This window comes from Lacerta agilis, chromosome 12 (assembly GCF_009819535.1).
Source record: "Lacerta agilis isolate rLacAgi1 chromosome 12, rLacAgi1.pri, whole genome shotgun sequence".
Taxonomy (NCBI): domain Eukaryota; kingdom Metazoa; phylum Chordata; class Lepidosauria; order Squamata; family Lacertidae; genus Lacerta; species Lacerta agilis.
This window is the reverse complement of record NC_046323.1, coordinates 11,087,127-11,108,839: the sequence shown is the minus strand read 5'-3', so window position 1 is coordinate 11,108,839 and position 21,713 is coordinate 11,087,127. Positions and strand designations below refer to the sequence as shown.

At 42.8% G+C, this 21,713-nt stretch overlaps 1 protein-coding gene across 1 annotated transcript in view; it reads left to right on the top strand.

Annotated features, from left to right (window-relative positions):
* SACM1L (SAC1 like phosphatidylinositide phosphatase) overlaps positions 1–20,387 on the top strand; it is a 33,416-nt gene extending 13,029 nt beyond the window's left edge. Inside the window, exons 7-20 of the mRNA XM_033166365.1 lie at positions 711–744; positions 2,089–2,190; positions 4,598–4,683; positions 5,368–5,454; positions 6,726–6,794; positions 6,875–6,954; positions 8,063–8,161; positions 10,185–10,323; positions 10,554–10,623; positions 10,720–10,792; positions 12,112–12,205; positions 15,175–15,267; positions 18,480–18,537; positions 19,878–20,387. Of these exons, the coding sequence (XP_033022256.1) occupies positions 711–744; positions 2,089–2,190; positions 4,598–4,683; positions 5,368–5,454; positions 6,726–6,794; positions 6,875–6,954; positions 8,063–8,161; positions 10,185–10,323; positions 10,554–10,623; positions 10,720–10,792; positions 12,112–12,205; positions 15,175–15,267; positions 18,480–18,537; positions 19,878–20,014 (1,221 nt within the window). The 3' untranslated portion in view covers positions 20,015–20,387. The remainder of the gene's footprint in view (positions 1–710; positions 745–2,088; positions 2,191–4,597; positions 4,684–5,367; positions 5,455–6,725; positions 6,795–6,874; positions 6,955–8,062; positions 8,162–10,184; positions 10,324–10,553; positions 10,624–10,719; positions 10,793–12,111; positions 12,206–15,174; positions 15,268–18,479; positions 18,538–19,877) is intronic.
* Positions 20,388–21,713: the final 1,326 nt, after the last annotated feature.

Sequence of the window (21,713 nt, the reverse complement as noted above, 5' to 3'; positions counted from 1 at the left end):
GCTTCCTTTTGCGATTAGCTGCCTTATGGTACGATCCAACAATTAACGCTTTGAGCCAACAGCATTTAACCACCAATGACTAAGAGGGTGGGCTAAGAGTTTTGAAGTCCCCGGTTGAAGTTTTACCTGAGCCGTACGTTTGGTAGGTAATAGGAAACCTTTTCTTAAACCAAGAGCTAGTGTAGCATTGTAGCTAAGAACCTGAGCAGTGAATTGGGGAAACTCTTAGTCTAAATTTCACTTCAGAGAGAAGAAAATGCAAGCATCAAAGCCACTTGTTTTATTTATTATTCCATTTATATCCCACTTTTCCTCCAAAGTGCTCAAAGTGGAGTACATATACAGTCATACCTTGGTAGTCGAATGGAATCCATTCCAGAAGTCCATCCGACTTCCAAAATGTTTGGAAACCAAAGCATGGCTTCTGATTGGCTGCAGGAGCTTCCTGCAGCTAATCGGAAGCCATGGAAGCCTCAACGGACATTCGTGTTCCAAAGAACGTGCACAAACCGAAACAATTGTTCGGGATTGCGGCGTTCGGGAGCCAAAACATCTGAGTAGGTGGCACTAAGCACATTTACAAATGCTGTAAATGCTGTATTGTTAGTTTGTCCAAGTTCCGTATTGCTTGACATTCCAATGTCCAGTGCTTGGGCAAGTCTTTAAATACTCAAATATGGTGGTTCAACTGTGAAATGTTTGTTTTACAGATCCATAGGTTTGCTACTCCAGTGATGCATGGATGTATCTTTTCATGATTCTGTCACAATTTGATTAATATTTAGAGCCTTGGCAGAGTGCTGCTTCCACACTAGTTCTACAAAATGAGGTACCTGAGCAACTTGAAGGTGGAAATGCCAAAGCTTTTTAGCATATACAATCTTGAATACCTCCTCTAAAACTTCCAAATTCACCCTAAAAGCTACCCCCTCAAAAAAAAAAAAACACATCAACATCCAGGCACTGCAGGGACTGGGAGAAAAGGAGCTTGCTGAGTAATACTATTTACTGTTTCTTGACTAGAACATAAAAAGTTTGTGCTGTTCAGTGCCAATATAATGAGGAGTCATGATTTGTGTTTAAGATATTAGCCAGTGAGACCAAAATGCTGACGTGTGGAGTGCTCCTGTTCAGTGTTGAGCCAAGCCTTCTTCCATAAAACTACATTGCTTTTCATTTCTCTAGCTTTCAGTTGGCTTCCCCTCCTCTCCCCCAAACAATTGACCAGCATTACATGGCCATTCAGTAGTGTTCATTGGGTTTGTTTGTTGGGGTTTTTTTTGGAATGGGGTGGGATCCCTCTTAGGGTTTTTCCTGCAGATTTTCTGAACTTTGCAAGTATTGCAGGATCCCCCGAGCATGGTTGCACCACCTGCTTCTGTGTGCAGTGTGGTATTTTGGCTACATAATATGCCCTTGGAGTTCACTTTAGTTAGTGTGTGTATGCTCAGTGCAGTAAATAATATTTATCGGGTTTGGTTTGAAGTCCCAGCATAATGGCTTCTTCATAAAAATGTTTATACAGATCTCTTTTTCCCTACCAGTTGGAAATTGAGGGGAAATGCAAATTTCTCTTCCCCTCTATTCCTAACTAAAGCACACACACACACACAAAAACCCCCAGTATTTTTAAATCATGCATGCACTCATAGATATTAAGTTGCTTGCTCTTAACTTCAGTGTTAAGTTTGAAATAGAGAAAATGTGTTCTCCATGGATTGTATCCAACATTGATTCTTAGCTGATGATAAGGCTCCCATCAGTGGAAAGGGGAGATAAGCAATTTTCAGTGATTCACTCTCCCTGCTGCAATCCCCTCACCCACTAAATCTGCTCTGGAGAGTCCCACAATCCTCTGGAGCAGATCTGGAAGTTCAGAGAAGAGGGAATACCTGAATATTGCCTCTCTCCTCGTTTAGCTGATGAAAGCTTTACTGTCAAGGAAGTAATGGTGTGTGTTCCAACTCTGTGTCCATATTCCTGTATCTGAACCATTATGAGAAAGGTTGGTGATATCGATCCCTTCTTGGATTTACTGTTGTTGTCAATGTGCACATGTGTATTCCTTAACACATCTCCTTCGATCAGTTATTATCATGCACTCTTGTTCCATCAATGGGAAATATTTTGACTGGATTCTTATTTCCCGAAGAAGTTGTTTCAGAGCAGGCGTGCGCTACTATGTAAGAGGTAAGACATGTGCACCGCATTGATTTGGGGTATAACATTCAGTATGATAGATGGCAGAAATTATGGAACTATAACATTAAATTTACGGCATGTATAGTATTAAAAGAGAATCTGATGAAAATGTTATACCGTTGGTATATAACCCCAACCAAATTAGCTAAAATGTACAGAACAGGAAATAAGAAATGTTGGAAGTGTAAGACGAAAGACGGGGACTTTTTCCATATGTGGTGGGGGTGCGAGAAAGTAAAGCAATACTGGGAAGCAATATACAATGAACTAAAAAAGATGTTGCAATACACATTCCACAAAATACCTGAAGCCTTTTTACTAGGACTAATGGGAAGTGATATTACAAAAAATGACCAGAAGATATTCCTTTACGCCACCACAGCGGCCAGAATCTTGCTGGCTCAAAAATGGAAAACACCGGACTTACCTACAATTAAAGAGTGGCGAAATAAATTAGTAGAATATTTGGAATTGGCTAGATTAACAGGGAGGATAAGAAACCAGAGAGATCAAAAGGTCATGACAGATTGGAGTAAATTTATTGAGTATTTTAAAAAGTCTGGTAATAAAATGACAACACCAACAGGATTTAACAAAATACTTGCAATGTGAGAACATTCGATAATAGATGTAGATAAGAATAAATTAAAAATGTATATATCAATGGTGAATGGACAATAACTAAAGCGAGAGAAGGATGGGAAGATTGAAACCCAGGGATGGAAGGGAGGGAAGTCACAATACTCAGCAGAGTATAGGGATATACAAAGAAAATGTCTGAATTCATAATGGTTTGTAATAAGTTTTGGAACTGTCTTTATTATCTTTATGTGAATTTGTTGATGTAACGAACAAAAGCAATAAAAAACACTTGGGAAAAAAAAAAGACTTGTGCACCGCAAATGATTGTTAATAGTGCTACCTCGGTAATGGGAAGGTGTATATTAATGATGCATAAGGCCAGAAATGACTCACTGAGTGGCAACGAACCGCTATACTAGTTCCCTGGCAAGTGAGTCCCTGTTGCTTACCAGAAGGGGGAGGGGCAAGGAGGTTGGTAGGGTGCAAATGTTCCAGCAGAGCCAATCCAGTGCTCCTGCTAGTGCATTTGCACTGCACCGACCTCTTTGCTTTCTTCCCCTTTTGGTAAGCAACAGTAAACCATCTGCTGAAAAGCCAGCATAAGTTGCCTTGAGTGGGACAGGCCCCCAAAGGCAGCCTTGTTAACAGGCTGAAACTCTTGTTGTGTTTTACCACGTACTATGCAGATTTAGTTTTGAAAAGTTCTCCAAGTGCCTCTAATATCTCCACACGTTGATGCAGATTCAAGTTGCTTGTGTATAAAAGTTTATCTCTTTGGAGGAAGGAAAATGCACATGTAAAAATAAACAAAACAGCAAATAGTGTACACACACACAATCTACAGGCAAATATCCATTTACACAGGGGTTACATTCTGAGGCACAGCACGTTTAAGTAAAATTGTGTATATTGGGAACACCATTGAAAAAGCCTGCATTTTGTTGAGGGATCTGAGTAATCCCAAAATATGGATTTAATATTGTGTGAAAATGTTTTATTTTCTATTTTTGTGTGGTTTATTCTTTTATACTTATGTGATGGTAATGTTTAATTGTGAAAATTAATTAAAAAAACATTTTTTTAAAAAAATCCTGCAAACACCCTCTTTAAAAAAACCCTTGAAAAACCCTTTAAAAAACAAAAAATCCACCACAGTCTCTCCCTCCAAACCTCCTTGCTCAAACGCCAACTCTCTACAGGCCTCAAAGGTCGGTGCAAAGGCTTATGGGGTTGCTATTTTTGTGCCGTTTTTGCCCCTTTTCATGCCAGTTTGTGGTGATGTGTGTGTGTGCCTTGAACACACATAAATGGGGAGTTTGTATAGTTGCTGTTTGGGGAAGGAAGGAAGGGGTGGTTCATTCTCTCTCTGTCCCTCCATGCCAAGTGCAACTCAATGCAGTGACCTCCCCCAACCCACCTTGGAACAGCACCCCTCAAAATTCTGCAATTGCTGCTATTTAACAAACTGTTTTTGTGAAACAAAAAGCCCCAGTGGATACAGAGAGCTAACTGCATGTTTTCCCCCCTGGATTATGATTATCACCTTGAAGTGGATTCATTGGTGGCAAAGTATCTTCCACTACTTGTCCTTTAATGCTTAGAGAGCTGCTGCACCCAGCAACAGAAACACACTGCCTAGGCAGCATTTTATGAATGCACAAAAACGCAACATAAATAATCCTCCGCAGGACACGGTATCCTACTGGAAGTTCTTGGTTTCCTTGTACTTGAAGTTTGCAGAAATGATGAAATGGAAGGATGTGAATAATAAGGCTTTGAGCTATTGGTATAACTGAATTGCTTAATCTCACAGGTATTGATTCTGAAGGACATGCGGCTAACTTCGTAGAAACGGAACAGATAGTACATTACAATGGGAGCAAAGCATCTTTTGTTCAGGTACGTTTATGAAATTTCTCAGTAGCCCTTCATCAGAAAGGAATCAAGGTGAACAGTACAGTTAAGGGAACACAGTCAAATGACTATGGCGCTGTGGGTTAAACCACAGAGCCTAGCGCTTGCCGATCAGAAGGTTGGCTGTTTGAATCCCCGTGACGGGGTGAGCTCCCGTTGTTCGGTTCCAGCTCCTGCCCACCTAGCAGTTTGAAAGCACGTCAAAGTGCAAGTAGATAAATAGGTACCGCTCTGGCGGGAAGGTAAACGGCGTTTCTGTGCGCTGCTCTGGTTCGCCAGAAGTGGCTTAAGTCCTGCTGGCCACATGACCCAGAAGCTGTATGCCAGCTCCCTCGGCCAATAAAGCGAGATGAGCGGCACAACCCCAGAGTCATTTGCGACTGGACCTAATGGTAAGGGGTCCCTTTACCTTTAGTCAAATGATATTTTAAAAGGGGCACAGGAGACAGCTTGAAAAATTTAACCAAAAGCCTGGGTAGACAGATAACATTTTGATCTGGTGTAGAAAGCCCAGTAAAGTGAAGGCCCTATATTTTGGTTTTTATAACTAGTCTTTGCCTCTACCTTCTTAATGCAAGTCTGCTCAAAGATGTGATGCAGAGGTTATTTGGGAGGTTGTGTTGATAACAACATTGTATGTTTCACTTTCCTGTTCCATTTGTTTTCCAGACACGTGGATCAATTCCGTTTTTCTGGTCGCAGAGACCAAACCTCAAATATAAACCAAAGCCACAGATCAGCAAAACAGTAAATCATGTATGTTTTATTAATTTTTTCCTATCCCTCTACAGTGAGGGTTTAATATTAATATGGTGCTAATGGCTATATGCATTTGCAAAAATCCCTAAGGTAGTTGCTGCTCTTCCGCCGAGTGTTTTTTCCCTAAGGTATTCCTCAGTATGGTTTGAAGGTTTGCTCTTGAAGCAGCAGTGCTCTCATCTTCAAAGACAGACTCCAGTCCTTAGTTTTCCCTGAACCACTCCATACTGAAGAGTTTTTTTTAATCCAAGAAAGCTTGGGTCCAGTACATAGGTCAAGAACGGGATGGCTGGCATTGCCTCACAAGGTCCTTTGGTTGGGAATGCCTGAACCTTGATGCATGCCAATTACCAGGCAAGAGTGCCTGGTAAGACCAAGACCAAACACTTGGCCGGGCCATTTAATGTGGACTCAAGAACTTCACCTGCTTAATTGTTTGCTCATTGAAAGGCTAACGAATCTTTTGTAAGCAGCAAGTGGTTTCTGGGAAATGCTCCAAAAGTGATCTATAGGGCTGGGAGATACATCATTGTATTGTCCCAAAGCGGTTTGAAATCCATATTGGTTTCATAATTTTTGATCTGGCAATATATTGCAAATCATGATGTGTGTGTGTGTGTGTGTGTGTGTGTGTGTATGCTATGCAAAAATCACAATGTGGGAAAAACCATGAAGCCAGCCAATGCCTCCACATAGTTCCATCCTTTAGACATTGTGATATCAGTATATAATTTTTAGCTGCTGATATATTGCGATGTTGAAAACCAGATATCACCCAGTCCTAGTGATCTGTTCCAACAAAGAGCCATTGGAACGTTGTGTAAAGCACATTAGGTAGTGACTTAAACTGTCGATAGAGCTAGGAGTTCAAAATCAAAAGATTCCCCCTATTGTCAGTCTTTCTGCCCCTGCCCCCTGGGCCGACAGTCTTCTGTTTGGCTCAACAGCAACATCGAGAGAGGCAGGGCAGGTATACGTAGAGCTGTGGAGGGGGGAGGGAATAAAAATCTGTAGGCTGGCAGAGATGGTTGATGAGTCTTCTGGCTAATTTCAGAATATAACAACAATGAATGCATGATCTAACATCTGTAGTAGTCATTTGCTTTTAACTGCACAGCTAAAGGTGCATATTGAACTTTTTAAATATTCCTTTGCTATGTTCACTGAGAATATTGAGCAAGGCCCCCCCCCCTTTTTAATACAAATTCTCAAAAACACGACGCTTTGGCCCATACTTTGAATAAAGAGTGTACCATGTTCTTTTACAGATGGATGGCTTTCAAAGACACTTTGACAGTCAGATTATTAGCTATGGAAAGCAAGTAATTGTTAACCTGGTAAGATTTGAATTTAATTGTACATTTGAGTTCAGGAAAATGTTACCGCTGCTGCGTGTGACCTTTTTCTTCCTTTGCAGGTTAACCAGAAGGGCTCAGAAAAGCCGCTTGAGCAAACGTTTTCAAAAATGGTAAACAGCTTGGGAAATGGAATGGTCAGGTACATGCTAAACGAAACAGTATTTGCATCAGTATCAGAAAAGCTGCCTGGTTTAGACATAGAATAGTACCTGCATGTGAAGATGTCAAGTTCTATGTGAATGCAATGATAACATGCTTCCTGTAGTTGCACAGATTTTATTTAGGACTTTAAATGAAACTGCACGGCTTACTACTGTCCCTCTTTTTAATTTGTGTATCACCCATTCTTCACCACAGGTCCCAGAGCAGGTTACAATAATTTAAAAGCAGAAATTAAAAACAGTTGAAACAGGTCACAGTCACAGGAATTGTGTGGGCCCCTAAACACACCTCTCTGTTGTCAAAGGACAGGATAAAGAGATGTGTTTGCATGTGCACGTGTGCGCGCACACACACACACAAATACACAAATGTGCTAGGGCAAAGCTTGCTCCAGGAAGTTTGAATCCCTTTTCTGGACCACGGCAAATAAAGAATAAGCCTGTGCAAATTTTAAGCATGTCCATACTAAGAGCACCATCGGAGTTCAAAGATGAGAGACGGAAGAAAGGAAGTAGAATGGTTGTTACGAGAGTTCATGGTTGGCTGGGTGGGGGATCCATGAAAGATGGTAGGTGGCTGGCTGTCCTGGGATCCCCTCAAAGCAAACTGTCATGTCATATGGTAGGAGAGACAAGACGCAACCTAAAAGGCCTAAGTTCACTGGGCAGTTTGCAGTTTTTTAAAAAAACACCTAACAAAAACCTTTAAGGAAAAAAACACATTACACTTTCATGTGAAGCTGGCAAGAGTTATCTTTCAACAATTGACCCTTTTAGGTGGGCAGAGCATGCTTTTTAAAAACTTTTGTACAGTTCCGAGCTCCATTTTTCTCCCCTGCTAACAGAGACCTTTGTTCATCGCAAAGGCAAAATCCTGTTTCATAGTTAGATATGATGCTTGGTACCTCTTGAGAAAAAGCTTTATAAGGGGAACTCATGCTGCTTAATAATGCATTTTTTTTATTTTGCTGACCTTTTATTTGCTGTAGTCCCTCTCCTTCCATTCCCCCACCCTCTCTACTGCCCGGATCCTGATTCAGATACTGGTGAATAGCTTCCTAACACAAATGTGCTTTATTTGCCCAGATATGTAGCATTCGATTTCCACAAAGAATGCAGTCATATGAGGTGGGATCGGCTCCAGATTTTAATGGATCAACTAGCTGAACAGCAAGATGAATTGAGGTACCGTATTTTTCGCTCCATAGGACGCTCCGGACCATAGGGCGCACCTCATTTTTAGAGGAGGAAACAAGGGAAAAAAATATTTTTCTGGTTTTCCTCCTCTAAAAGCCCTGTTTTGTTTTGTTTTTTGTTTTGTTTTTGAGGATCAGCTAAAAGTTTTGCAGCTTTTTTTGCAAAGGGAAAAGCCCTGGGGTTTGGGGTTTTTTTTTTGGAGGATCAGCTAAAGGTTTTGCTGCTGTTTTTGCAAAGGCAAAAGGCCTTTTTTGAGAATCAGCTAAAAGTTTTGCAGCTTTTTTTGCAAAGGGAAAAGCCCTAGGGGTTTTTTTGTTTTTGTTTTTGTTTTGAGGATCAGCTAAAGGTTTTGCAGCTTTTTTTGCAAAGGGGGAAAGCAAAGCTCCTTTTGCAAAGGGGGAAAAGCAAAGAGGAAAAGCCCCATTTTTATGGGGTTTAACTCACATTTCTGAAAAATCTTAAGGAAAGGGAGCCATTTCTACTGTTTTCAGACAGATAATCTAATCAGCCAGTCACATGTCCTAGGGAAACAAACAACCTCCCTCTGCAGCACATTCAACAAAGGAGGGCGGGGCTGAAAGGGAGCCGGGGACTCTTATCTCTCTCCCGATCTCCTGCTGATCAGCTGCTGAGCGGGGTCCTTTCAACACTCCCTTTTCTCTTTGTAAAATAAAAAGCACAATCTGCTTTTGGCCCCTGGGCAATTCAGCTCCAGGGACCACCATTCGCTCCATAAGACGCACAGGTATTTCCCCTTACTTTTTAGGAGGAAAAAAGTGCGTCTTGTGGAGCAAAAAATACGGTAATATAAACGACTAAACAACAACAAAAAATGTCATGTCATATGCAACAGCACTGTGCAGGCATTTAGTTGTGGTTAGTGGACATTACATAAAAATTTGATTTGTACACAGCAGACACTGAAAGTAAACTGCTGCCTTAGTCCAAAAGAAATTGGCATGGCTGTAGTGATTCCTGAGGAAAATTATATGAACAGTCAGTGATCTGGGCTGAAATTAACTGCATTGATTTAATAGAAACTTGACCTCCCTTTGGATTTACCTAAACTAGTTCCTCTGATCTTGTGTGGCTTCTCTTTCCATTTCTACACAACAGTATAATGATCTTGATAGTATGGCATCATTATAGTTGGCCATTTTTTAAATATAAAGCTGGTGTTCACTGCAAAGATCTGTTCCATTTAAAATCTTAAACCAGAGACAACTGCACTTGGTTACAAAGCTAGCACATTTTGATTTCTGAGAATGGATAAATCTCCAAAGGCTAACCAGCAGAAAACTCAGAATTGAATTCCTTGTCTTAACAAGATTAAAACATCTCTACGGAACAGGAAGCCCTTTGATTTCCTGGGACATGTTTATTATTAACGGAACACTTTGTTTTAAAAATACTGCTCTTTGAATAAGAATTTACTCTGGATGTTCAAGATCAGTCATAATAAATAATCCACATAGCTTTTAGTAGGACATCTTACAAATTTCAATGGAAGGAAAAGGATGAAACGTTAACCAAGGTTCTGCAATGACAACCTCATTTTCTCATGAGAATGCGAAAATGCATTTTCCAGATGCATTGTGGGCAACAGCCAACTATTGCCTTGCCCTAGTTTCTCTCTCCTCTAAAACAGGCTCTGAGTATTAGTGAACCAAGGTCTAGAGTCCAAGAGCATGTGATCTTTTTACTTTAATCTGCAGACATTTATGCTGTATTGCAAGCAGTTTTTGGGTCTCCTCGATTTTGAACATGGCCTGGAGGCTGCTTTCAAGAAACAAGTCCATGGTGCATTTAACCAGCAGCGATACTTCAGAATCTGTGGGAAAACAAGGAGATTGTTTTGGGATTATTATTATTATTATTTTTTAAATTAAAATTCTGGAAAACCATCGTAAATATTTTTCTTTGCTGATGCCACAGCTGTAGTAGTGTTTCAACAAAAAATGTAAAAGTGGTATTTTGTGAGTTCTTAGGCAAGCTCCCTTGTGTATTTCAGCTACTTTCTGGTTGATTCTGACGGGAAGGTGGTGTTGCAGCAAGAAGGGACATTCCGCAGTAATTGTATGGACTGCCTGGACCGGACGAATGTGATTCAAAGCCTTCTGGCACGGCGCTCTCTCCAAGCACAACTTCAGGTTATGATTGCCTCCTAGTCTCTCAGTTTCCCATTAAAAACTGTGTGTAAAGCGATGTTGCTGGCCTTCTAGAAACTTGATAAAGCAAAATATTCTATATATACATGGTGCAAATGTCTACATCGATGTATAGCTCCTATTTCAAGTTCATAGGTTTCTGGAGCATGCTTTTTCTGGCATATTAAAATGGCCCAGTTTTCATACAGTAACGGTTTCTGTTGTCATTGTAGAGATTAGGCGTTTTGCATGTTGGCCAGAGAATTGAAGAACAAGCAGAATTTGAGAAGCTTTATAAAAACGGTAGGTTTTTGTTTTCGTCACCAAGTTGACCTTACTTTTATGAGCATCTTATTTGGAGTCTCTTTTTAAAGAAAAAAAAATGTTCTCTGTTCATAGCGTGGGCCGATAATGCAAATGCATGTGCCAAACAATACGCTGGAACGGGTGCCTTAAAGACAGACTACACGAGGCAAGTTTGAACCAATCTTTCTTGGGAGAAAATGTATTGTAACTTCACTAAAACCAGTTACCTGTTGTTCAGACACTCTGAACTTGCTTCCATAGTTGCTGTGTATTACATAGAATCATAGAGTGGGAAGGGACCCTGAGGCTTATCTAGAAATAATTTGAAAAATTGTATCTCATTCAACCCAAGCTATTGGGATTCTGAAAGCAGTGTACAGCCGTTAATCACTAAAATAAAAGCAGAATAAAACTACAAAATAGTATAAAGCCAGCAAAGCAGATATGCTGTGTAGAAAATGCTATCTCTGTTACTAGTGCTTCTGTTTTTTTAAATAAAAATTGTCTAGGCCAGGGCGGTGGAACATTTCATACCAAGTCGGCCACAAGAGGTTTTTTTTTGACATGGAACCCATAGGCTGCACACTGCCTTGTCCTGTGGGGTAGAGAGCGAGGCCAAAATTTGACACATACCTCTGGCAGGGTCCTAGAGCCCTCCAACCTTCTTCCCAAAGCTGGCAAAGCGCTAATTAGACTTTGGGAAGGAGGTGGACTCTAGGACCCTGTCAGAGCCCTCAAGCCTCCTTCCCAAATCCCAGCTACATGCTTTCTCAGCTTTGGGAAGGCAGCATGAGGGCTGCGGGGGTGGGGAGGAAGAGAGGTTGTCAAATGCTACCGAGGGCCATCCAAAAGGCCTTGGGGGCCGCATGTTGCACTCCCCTGATTTAGGCTTACAATGTGAATGGCTGTAACTTTCCAAATTTTTACTGCTCTTGGCAACTTCCCTTGCTACAATCTTAAATGAAAATAGTATCTTTGCCGTATGCTGTTTATACAGGCAGCTTTTCCACAGCTAAATTCCTCCATCAGTTTCATATTTTCTCAGGCTAAATACAACCTTGATAAGAATCGTTTGTCCTGATTCTGAATAAACGAGGATAAAACATTGCTATAGAGTCCATGCTAGTATCTGGACTATTTGTGCAAATGTGTGAAAGGGAGGAACTTTCTGAAGGGTTTGTTTTTGAAATCACAAGGCCTTACTGTGGAGCCCTTGGTAACTCTTTGTGGTGGTGGTGGTGGTGGGGGAATTGGGTTGAACTGGAAAAGGTGTTTTGGTTGTAAAAGAAAGGCTAGAGGATTTGAGGCCTACCTTTTCAATTTAGGGGTAGAGGTTGAAGACACTCCCCCCCCCCCGGCACTCCTACCACTACTAGTATTAGACCAGTTCCTTATAAGCAACAGATTTCAATTTTCCCTGTTGGAAATGTCTGCTTTTATTATATTTTTCTGTAATGCTTAAAGGCGTCTTTTTATTTTTAATAGAACTGGGAAGAGAACTCAGTGGGGCCTCCTGATGGATGGTTGGAACTCACTCATTCGCTACTACAAAAACAACTTTTCTGATGGATTCAGACAGGTAAGAACTTCCTAGCCATTTGGCTTTTCCTGTTGCTTTTTATTTAGCTTGAAAAGCGTGCTGTGCGTTGAACGGAACGAAAAGCACCGTGGTCACTCTGCCGCAGGGCTTATGGGGCATGTAGGCACAAGGCAGTTAATTCGGGAGAAGCGAGAGATTCTGGCTTGTGGTGAGAAGGTCAGGTGGTCGTAAAAATTGCACTCCAGAAAGACAGAATTGGGCATCTCCTGGACATCATAGAGAGCTACAATGTTCTCATGCTGAAGTTCCTTCAAAATTTTTATTTCTTTCCCAAGGAGGAGCTGAGATTTCGACAAGTTCTTCTTGTTGATGCTTTTGATGGCCACTTCCCAGTCAGTTTTCTTGCGGTGGCGACCTTTAAAGACCACAGCGAACGCTCCATGTCCTATGAGGTCCTTCTTGCTATATTCAAAGTCTCCCACCACCTCCATCCTCCTTCAAGGGGGCATGAAGCCCAACGGGCAGGGAGGATAAAGGGAGACCAGCTGGAGAGAAGGGGCCGCCACAGCAAAGGCTTTCAAAAATATTAAGCTCACATCAGCAACCCAGGCTGTGGAGGGGAGCAAGAAAAAGATGAGGCACCAAGCAGGTTGAATAGGGTGGGTCTGTCCGTCTCCCTTCCTCCTGCCCGCCTCCAAGGACGGGAGGCAGCTGCGGGCATGTTGCTTGGGGAGGCACAGGCCGGGGGTCCCTAGGCGAAGGGGGTCGGGGGATACTGGCTGGCTGCTCCGGCGTCCCAAAGGCGATGAGCGTTTTCTGGCATGGGGGAAAGGAAGAAGGAAAGGAGGACAGGGAGATTAATCCTCCTCTGAAGGGGAGAAGAGGAAAGAGGGACCACAGAAGGGAAGAGTGAGCATTTAGGTTCCTTTGGGCCCTATATAAATTATTGTTACTTATGTAATAGTAAAGGCCAGAGATGTGCAAGCACAGGTCGCTGGGTAAAGGTGGCACAGGTGAGTTTTAAGGCTTCAGAAATAAAAGGAGGTGTTAGCACCTTTAATGGTTTGTTTAAATATGAGTAGAGGGCTTATCTAAGCTTTTACGGGGGGGGGAGCAATAAAGCCTAAAAAGGTGGGGAGAGAAACAAAATCAAAGACCCTTGAAAAGAAAGGGGATCACAATTTAATAACATGCCCAAATGGGGTTCCATATAATAAAGGAATTTTAAAAAGGGTAGTGACAATCTATATCAGGGTGGGAAGAATGAATTGTATCCTGGGGTAAATTACCGTATTTTTCGCTCCATAGAACGCACCGGACCATACGGCGCACCTCATTTTTAGAGGAGGAAACAAGGGAAAAAAATTTTTTCTGGTTTTCCTCCTCTAAAAGCCCTTTTTTGTGTTGTTGTTTTTTGAGGATCAGCTAAAAGTTTTGCAGCTTTTTTGCAAAGGGAAAAGCCCTGGCTTTTTTGAGGATCAGCTAAAAGTTTTGCAGCTGTTTTTGCAAAGGCACAAGGCTTTTTTTAGGATCAGCTAAAAGTTTTGCAGCTTTTTTTGCAAAGGGAAAAGCCCTGGGGTTTTTTTCCCGAGGATCAGCTAGGTTTTGCAGCTTTTTTTGCAAAGGGGGAAAAGCAAAGCTCCTTTTGCAAAGGGGGAAAAGCAAAGAGGAAAAGCCCCATTTTTATGAGGTTTAACTCACATTTCTGAAAAATCTTAAGGAAAGGGAGCCATTTCTACAGTTTCCAGACAGATAATCTAATCAGCCAGTCACATGTCCTGGGGAAACAAACAACCTCCCTCTGCAGCACATTCAACAAAGGAGGGCGGGGCTGAAAGGGAGCCGGGACTCTTATCTCTCTCCCGATCTCTTGCTGATCAGCTGCTGAGCGGGGTCCTTTCAACACTCCCTTTTCTCTTTGTAAAATAAAAAGCATGATCCTCTTTTGGCCCCTGGGCAATTCAGCTCCAGGGACCACCATTCGCTCCATAAGACGCACAGGCATTTCCCCTTACTTTTTAGGAGGAAAAAAGTGCGTCTTATGGAGCAAAAAATACGGTATATAGAATACAGAGACACCCCTTAAAAATGGGGAGGTGAGGAATTAAGATACCTATTTCTTTAATTAAAAAAGGGAAAGGGGAAGAGGCATATCCCTGAGTGGTGATAGGGAGAAAGGTGGATTCTGCTTTTTTTTTAAAGCCTTTTAAGAGGGGATGGTGGAAAGCCTACCAACCCTTTTTAATGGGGGGCGGCGGATAGAGATAAATACAGAAGGCCTGTAAATTGGGAATGGGGAATTGGGGGAGGGGGTTCCGGCCCCCCTCAGGGGTCCCTCATCACGGCCTTCTTACATTGTGCCCCCCACACCTCGTTACCGGCCTGAAGGGCTTCCAAAAGCTCTTTCCCACCCCCACAAAAATAAAAGTCAAGGCAATAGACCCTAAAACGGGTCGAAATAAAGGGGTCAGGCTCTTTCTAGTCCTCGGCCACAGATATCTCCGGGTGGGGGTGAAAGGGATAAAGGGAGGGGAAGAGAGAGATCCTGTCTTCTCGTCAGGCCGCTGCCCGCCGCCCCACTCGCGCCTTCCGCCGCCGCCGGTAGTCCTCCTTGCCCCGCCGGCGTCCGGCTACGACTGCCCTGAAAAATTGCACTGAGGACTTGGCTACTGTCATGTTGAAAAGGATTCCAAGGAGTGGAAGGAGGGAGGCAACAAAGGAGAGGGACGTGACATTTGACAAGCCAGCAAATGGCAAGCAGATCCCGGCGTTCGGAGAAGCATAGCTTTAAGGTATAGAACTGGGAGAGGAGACCTTTCATCAGAGGCACCTTGAAGTCACTGGAAAGATGGCCTGCAAGTGGGGAAGGAAAGCTGTCAGAAGAGAAGTTGCAACTTTTTAGATGACAAATGGGCAGAGTACAGTAACTGGAGGGTGGGTTTTGGCGGTGCTGAATGGGCTAATATGGGACTTTATTCTTAACCGTTTAACTCTGGATTGATTTGCAGGACGCTATAGATCTATTTCTTGGAAACTATTCGGTGGATGAAGTAGATTCTCTCAGTCCTCTTCGTGTGCAGAAAGACTGGAAATTTTTGGCTGTAAGGGTTTTCCCATTTTTGTGAGCTTAATCTTTATATAACACTATTTAAACTTTGTTGAATCAGGCTAAGATTAACAAAGTGTTGTGGTTGCATGTATTTTACTTTTTACTTACTGGAACCGAAGCCCTGGTTTGGCGTTTGCAAAGAGTGGAGCAACTTTCATGGCTTACATTTGGGGCTAGTGAAGTGTGTCCAGTATTAGATTTGTATCCCTCTGTTCCTGGGCTCTCAAGCAGACTTGAGAGATAGTTACTTGCTGTCCAAAGGATGGCTTCTCACCTAATGTTCTCTCCTCCCCTTGCATAACTATGGGGAAGATTTTTACTGAGTTTATTTTCTTCGAAACAGAATCTTGGCTTCGCATAAACCCCAAATCCTGGTTGAAAAACAAACAGCGGTTAATTGCTAAACAAATGATGTTGGCTTGTTTATCAGGAACCCATTGTTGGTTTTAAACAAGGATTTCTGGTTTGCATGCAATGCTGGCATTCTTTGAAGCTGAAAGTTAACTGGGCATAAATCTTCCTCCTGGCTGGCTGGGAGTGTGGAGTGCGCAAGCCCAGAACTTTTCCATATAGCACTAGACCATGGCTTAGTGTTATGCGCAAAGCAGTCCAGCAGGGATTTGAACTCTGATTTCATGCATGTAAAACCTAGCTATGACACCATCCTACAATATACAGTGGCTGTGATAAATAGAACTGATCCTGTTCTCTGCAGCTGAGCAGAATAGGATGGAGTGCTAGGCTCCTGGCACAAGAGGCGCCTCTCCCCTGTTGTTTTGGTGCTGCTCCCTGTACCGTAATCTGAGGCAGTAACTGCCTGCGCTGTTTCACCGGCGCTCCAAATAAGCCTCAGAGATGTAAAGTGTACTGGGGGGGGGGGGGAGTGAGCTACCTGTGAGCCTCTTTGAACCCCCACACTCTCCCCTGCCACATGGGCAGTTTTCTGATGGTGCAGCAAGTGGAATTGCAGGTGTGACTTTAACAAAGATGGGACTGAGGGCCCAGCTCTTCCTCAGCTGGCATCCCGCAGACAGCTTTTCACAGCTGTTGCGGTACTTGTGTGAGCACCCGGGAGCTAGCTGTTGTTTTCTGCTCGTGATCAATAAGGAAGCTAAAAATAGAAGCGCTATTAGCAAAACTTCAGGTGCGCTTGGAATTGTGGGCAAGTATTAACAGCTGTTCTCTAGAGATTTCTGCATGGAGAAGCCAGGAAAGGGGTTTTTGCATGTGTGAATTTCACAATGGCTGCTGTTAACGCTGCAGAACGTGTGGCAGGCAGAACAGGGATCAGCTTTAAGCAGACTGGTGCCTTCCAGATGTTTTGGACTATAATTCCCAATTCTCAGCCAGCTGTGCTTGCAGAGATGTCATGTAAAACATCTGGAGGACGCCAGGTTAGCAAGGCCTAGTCTGCACACGTCTCCTAAAGACCACCTCTTTACCCCTGTCTGTGATGCCTGAGATGTGTGCTTTCCTGACCCACATGATTTCTGTGACTGTAATTAGCACATTTTGCACCTGGCTATCAGCCACTTGCAACCAAATGAAGATAAGAAGGTGATGGGTCATCTGTAGCCTCTGTCCACTTGGCTAACCCTAGTGCTGTGACCTCTCCGTAGCCCCCTGGAAATCCAGGCAAGTGGAGGCAGGAGGATGCTGTGCTTTAGTTTTTGCTGTCATGGGCTAAAGACAGACATCTTCCTACACATTTACAGGCACCAGTGGGGTGCGGGTGGAGCTGTGGTCTAAACCACTGAGCCTCTTGGGCTTGCCTATCAGAAGGTCGGCGGTTCAAGCCCCTGCGATGGGGTGAGCGCCCGTTGCTCGGTCCCAGCTCCTGCGAACCTAGCAGTTCGAAAGCATGCCAGTGCACATAGATAAATAGGTACCGCCGTGGCGGGAAGGTAAATGGTGTTTCACAGTGTTCCGTTGTGCCAGAAGCAGTTTAGTCCTGCTGGCCACATGACCTGGAAAGCTGTCTGTGGACAAACGCTGGCTCCTTTGGCCTGAAGTGAGATGAGCACCACACCTCACCCCATAGTCGCCTTTGACTGGACTTAACCGTCCAGGGGTCCTTTACCTTTACAGGCACCAGGCAGTAAACTGCAATACTGAAACTTTTCTATACATCTAAGGAGCAGGGGGAAGTCAGACACACTGTTTTTTGTTTGTTATACATGTTACCTTTCTTCAGAAGTCAATATGGCGTATGCAGGGTTCCTAGGCGTATGCAGGGTTCATTTCTGCATAGCGTAAGAGGAAGCATGCAAGCCCAAGGCTCATCACAATCCTGCCAGGCATAGAAAGGTGGTGTGAAGTAATGCCTGCGTGGCCACGCCAGGGAATCAGAATTGTAGAGTTGGCAGATACCACGAGGGGCATCTATTCCACCCCCTCCAATGCTAGGAATCTTTTGCCCAATGTGGGGCTCAAACCTATCACGCCGAGATCAACAGTTTCCTGTTCCACCAACAGAGCTGTTCTTTGATGCTTGGAATACGGTTTGTGAGCTCAGCAGGTAATGCAAGAAACAGTGGGAGTGAGATGGACTCTGGTGAAAATAGCACAGGGAGGAAATGAGCAGGAATCAGAAGGGCTGGCAGAACTTTAGAGGGCAAAAATCCCGTTCCTCTCCCAACTTCACTAAGTTTTCATAGAGCCAAATACAACCAAGCTGTTCTGAAACCAAACGGCTTCCACCAGGAATGTGTCGTACCCCAGTGTCCGCACCTGTTCAACCCTGTTTCTGCAACTGATGCAAACCTTTCAGAAAAGAACATTCTTTGTAGCACACGTTTAATGTCCAAAAGTCCCATACAATATCCTTTGTGCTGCACAAAAGGGTTTTATTCTTACAGGATTAATACATTGCAGCAAGTTAGATGCGGCGACTAGCTTTTCCTACAACGGAGGATTCCTCCTGTATTTTAAAGGCTTCCAAATTGTGGCATAAGGTTTTGTTGGCTGAAGCTGATTGCATCTGACGAAACAACCCTGAGAGTTACGCCACAATAAATTTGTTGGCGTATGAAGCATTTCTGAAAATGGGGTATGCTCGGAATAACTCCTGTTTCTGATCAGATTGGCATGTTAAGATTACTGATGCGCTAGCACCACACTCTCTACTTTGTGTATAACTGAGCTATGAAACAGTATTATGTATTGCCTCTTAATTCTGTTTTTTCCCCCCATTTTCTTTCTCAGTTGCCTATTATTATGGTGGTGGCTTTCTCAATGTGCATTATCTGTTTGCTTATGGCTGGTAAGTGATCATCTGACCTGTGCGTCACAGCAATATTGTACTTAAGTTGATGGCAGTGGCTCCTTGGAAGTTAACGAGAGGTTTTTATAGGAGCCCTTTCTGCAGTTGGGTATTGTCAAAGCTAGACGTGGGCAGTATGTGGGTGAGAATTTACAAGCATCGTAGCAAACAAACCACACAATCTGATGGCTAGCCTCGTGTTTATGAGGAGTTCAGTGTACTCCAGGAAAAACCCCTTGAAGAAGCATAGGATCATTGGACCAGCAGGCTGCCTAAGCTTGTCCTCTGCTCCAAAGCAGAATCTTCTACACTGAGATTGCCTATAGTTTGAATCCTCATTTGCTGAAAATGTAGAGCAAGAACAAAGGGTATCACATCCTATTTGCACGCAGGAAAAACTTTTGTAGCCAAGAATTCATATTGTTCAAGTATTAGGAGCTGAATTTCAACTACAGCAGGGCCAGTTTTAACCTCTGTATTTGCAATGTCTTAGTAAAAATGATTAGGTGGCCAAATAAGCAGAGGCCCATTACCTTTTCAGATACATATTATCAGTGCTATTTCCTAGACCAAAATAATGTTTCCTAAAGAAAGTTAGTATTCCTTTAAAATAGAAGGGAAGACGGGAGGAATTGCAGTGATGATGCATTATAATGATAATATACAATGGCTTACGGGCCACTTAACGGCATCCCCCTGCTGAATCAAATATTCTCCCTCATAAGCTAAAGGGGCTGGAGCATTTCAGGTGCGTCCAAATGACGGACACCTTTACTGTGCCTGATGTCATCAATCAGTGGGAAATTCAAACCATGGCTGCTGCAAAGTGCCTGCAGTAGAAGAATGGGGAGTGCCCTTAGTGTGCACCAGGTTCTTCCTTTGCAGCTGCGGGCTGAAATTAAGATCACCCGGTAACAGGTGATTGCTAGGTAGGTGGACCCACTTGTCTGTCAAAAATGGCCCACGGAGGGTTGGCTGCTTTTGCATGCAGCCCCCCATTTCCTCGCCCTTAATGCTGTGGGAGGCCCCACTTGCATTCCAGTGTTTTGCTGTGCCATGTCTTTCACAGTACATTTTCTGAAAAAGCCCATACCACCCGCTGTATGTTTTCCTAATACTCTCCGCCGCCCTTCAGGTTCCCAAATGTCACTCTCATATATATCAAAATATTCTCACCACTTCTGCTAATAAATATGTTGGCGGCGTGTGGGGAAGAATACCCGGATTTGTAGATCTGAAATTGTACTTCAGAATTCTAGCAGGCTTCTCCTTTTCTGGTCGCTAATTTGGTTTCTTAATAGTCCTTGTACGTAGCTGAAAGCAATTTATTACGTCCACAGGTGACACCTGGACAGAGACCCTGGCCTACGTGGTTTTCTGGGGAAGCGCAAGCTTTGGAACTCTTGCTATCATCCTTTACAACGGCAAGGATTTTGTAGATGCGCCCAGGCTGGTTCAGAAGGAGAAGATGGACTGAATTTGTGTGTGTGGAAAACAGCTTGGTAGGGATGGCTCCTCAACCAGTACCTGGAGCCTCTACTGATCTGTTTTCCACACAAGCTCGTGGTCTTTTTTTCTTTTTAGCTTTCATCTTTGCAGGGTGAAAAAGTGAATTGAACTTGTTACTTGGTGGAGGGGATTGGCCGTTTTGATTCTATAGTCACAATGATCTTAGGAGTATTGCATTTACTGGAGAGCTTGCACACATAACCATTAGGAGGATTAAGAGGTGAAAGCCAGTTTGCACCGTGGTCCCACAGGGTGTTAACTGGATTCACAAAAAGGGTGTGCCAAGCTTCACAACCCATGAATGTAGTATTGTAAAATCTTTTGAGATGTCTCAGCCTTTTTTTAAAAAAAGATGCTGTTCTCCTGCTGTTACTTAGCGATCTAGCCACTACTAGGGTACAACCAGGTTACATTATCTGATACTAGTAAAAAAAAAAAGCCTTGCTTATTAACAATATCAACAATTGCTGCTTAATTATACTTCTAGTTTAGTGCCCTTGTAGCTAGGAGAAAAGTCGATGTATCGAGTGCAGGGCTGTATGTATTTGTGTGTCTCTCTCTCTCTCCCCCCCCCCCCAAATATATTTTTTTCCTTGTGCTCCCTTATCTAAAGGCAAGTCTCTCCTGCCATTTCTGGGACTGCTGATGCAATATTTGTTTAAATCATTGTTGGGAGGATTGACTCGATGTTTGAACATGTCTTGTGCTGCTTTAATGACTACAGTCCTTAGAAGACTTAGATGACAAACTTCAGTGTGATTAAAGATTTGTTTTGTCTTTTAAGAAGATGTAAATGGAATCAAAGAATGTAAAGCTACTTATCTGAACCCTTTTACGCTAAAGGTCCAAAGTATTTGCTTCTTTCCGAAGAGTCTCAAACGCAGAAGGTATTTCTTATTAATTTGGCAAACCACCTGCTGCTTTATGCTGCCTTGGTTTTAGGAGGGGTTAATCTGTGGAAGATAATATACATTTGATGCATTTTGCTGGGGGGGGTGAAGTTAATTCCATATTTGCACTTGGGATCAACATCAGCTTGCTTTTTGTGCATGCCGTAATTATATTTCTCTACAATTGTAACTTTCTCTGGAAACTGCTAAGCTCTAAGAATAGCCTTGTGCTGGTTATCAATAAATGTGTGTCTCAACTTTAGTGCTTCCAAGCTTTATATTAAAAACTAGATGATCTAAATCCAAGGACCAATTTTAAACTACTTTGTCAACCATTTTCTAATTACTTGCGTTCAGAACCAGACATGGATCAGCTTCAGGTACTGTGAATTGTTTAATTATACTTCCTGTAATTACAGTGTATAGTCGAGATTGCAATTATGAATTTAAGTATTAGGATGACATGTAGACAACTAGGGTTAATACAGTTGGTCATTCCAAGCTAAAACACAACTTGCTGCTGCAGTTTTTCATTGTATGACAATTGAACATACTGTACAGTATGGAAACAGCAAGTGTTCATTTTAACCTTTGAATGTTCGAGGGTCTGAGTTCGTTTCAATATTCTCACAGTCCTTGTAATAACATGCAGTTTTGGTTTGCTTTTTAATAATGCAGAGGAATGAAGAGTCAGCAGAGTTCAAAAACTAAAATCCAAGTCATCCACTCCAATGAGTGGAAAACATAAAAAAGGTCTTGCATTAATTTAATGTTCAT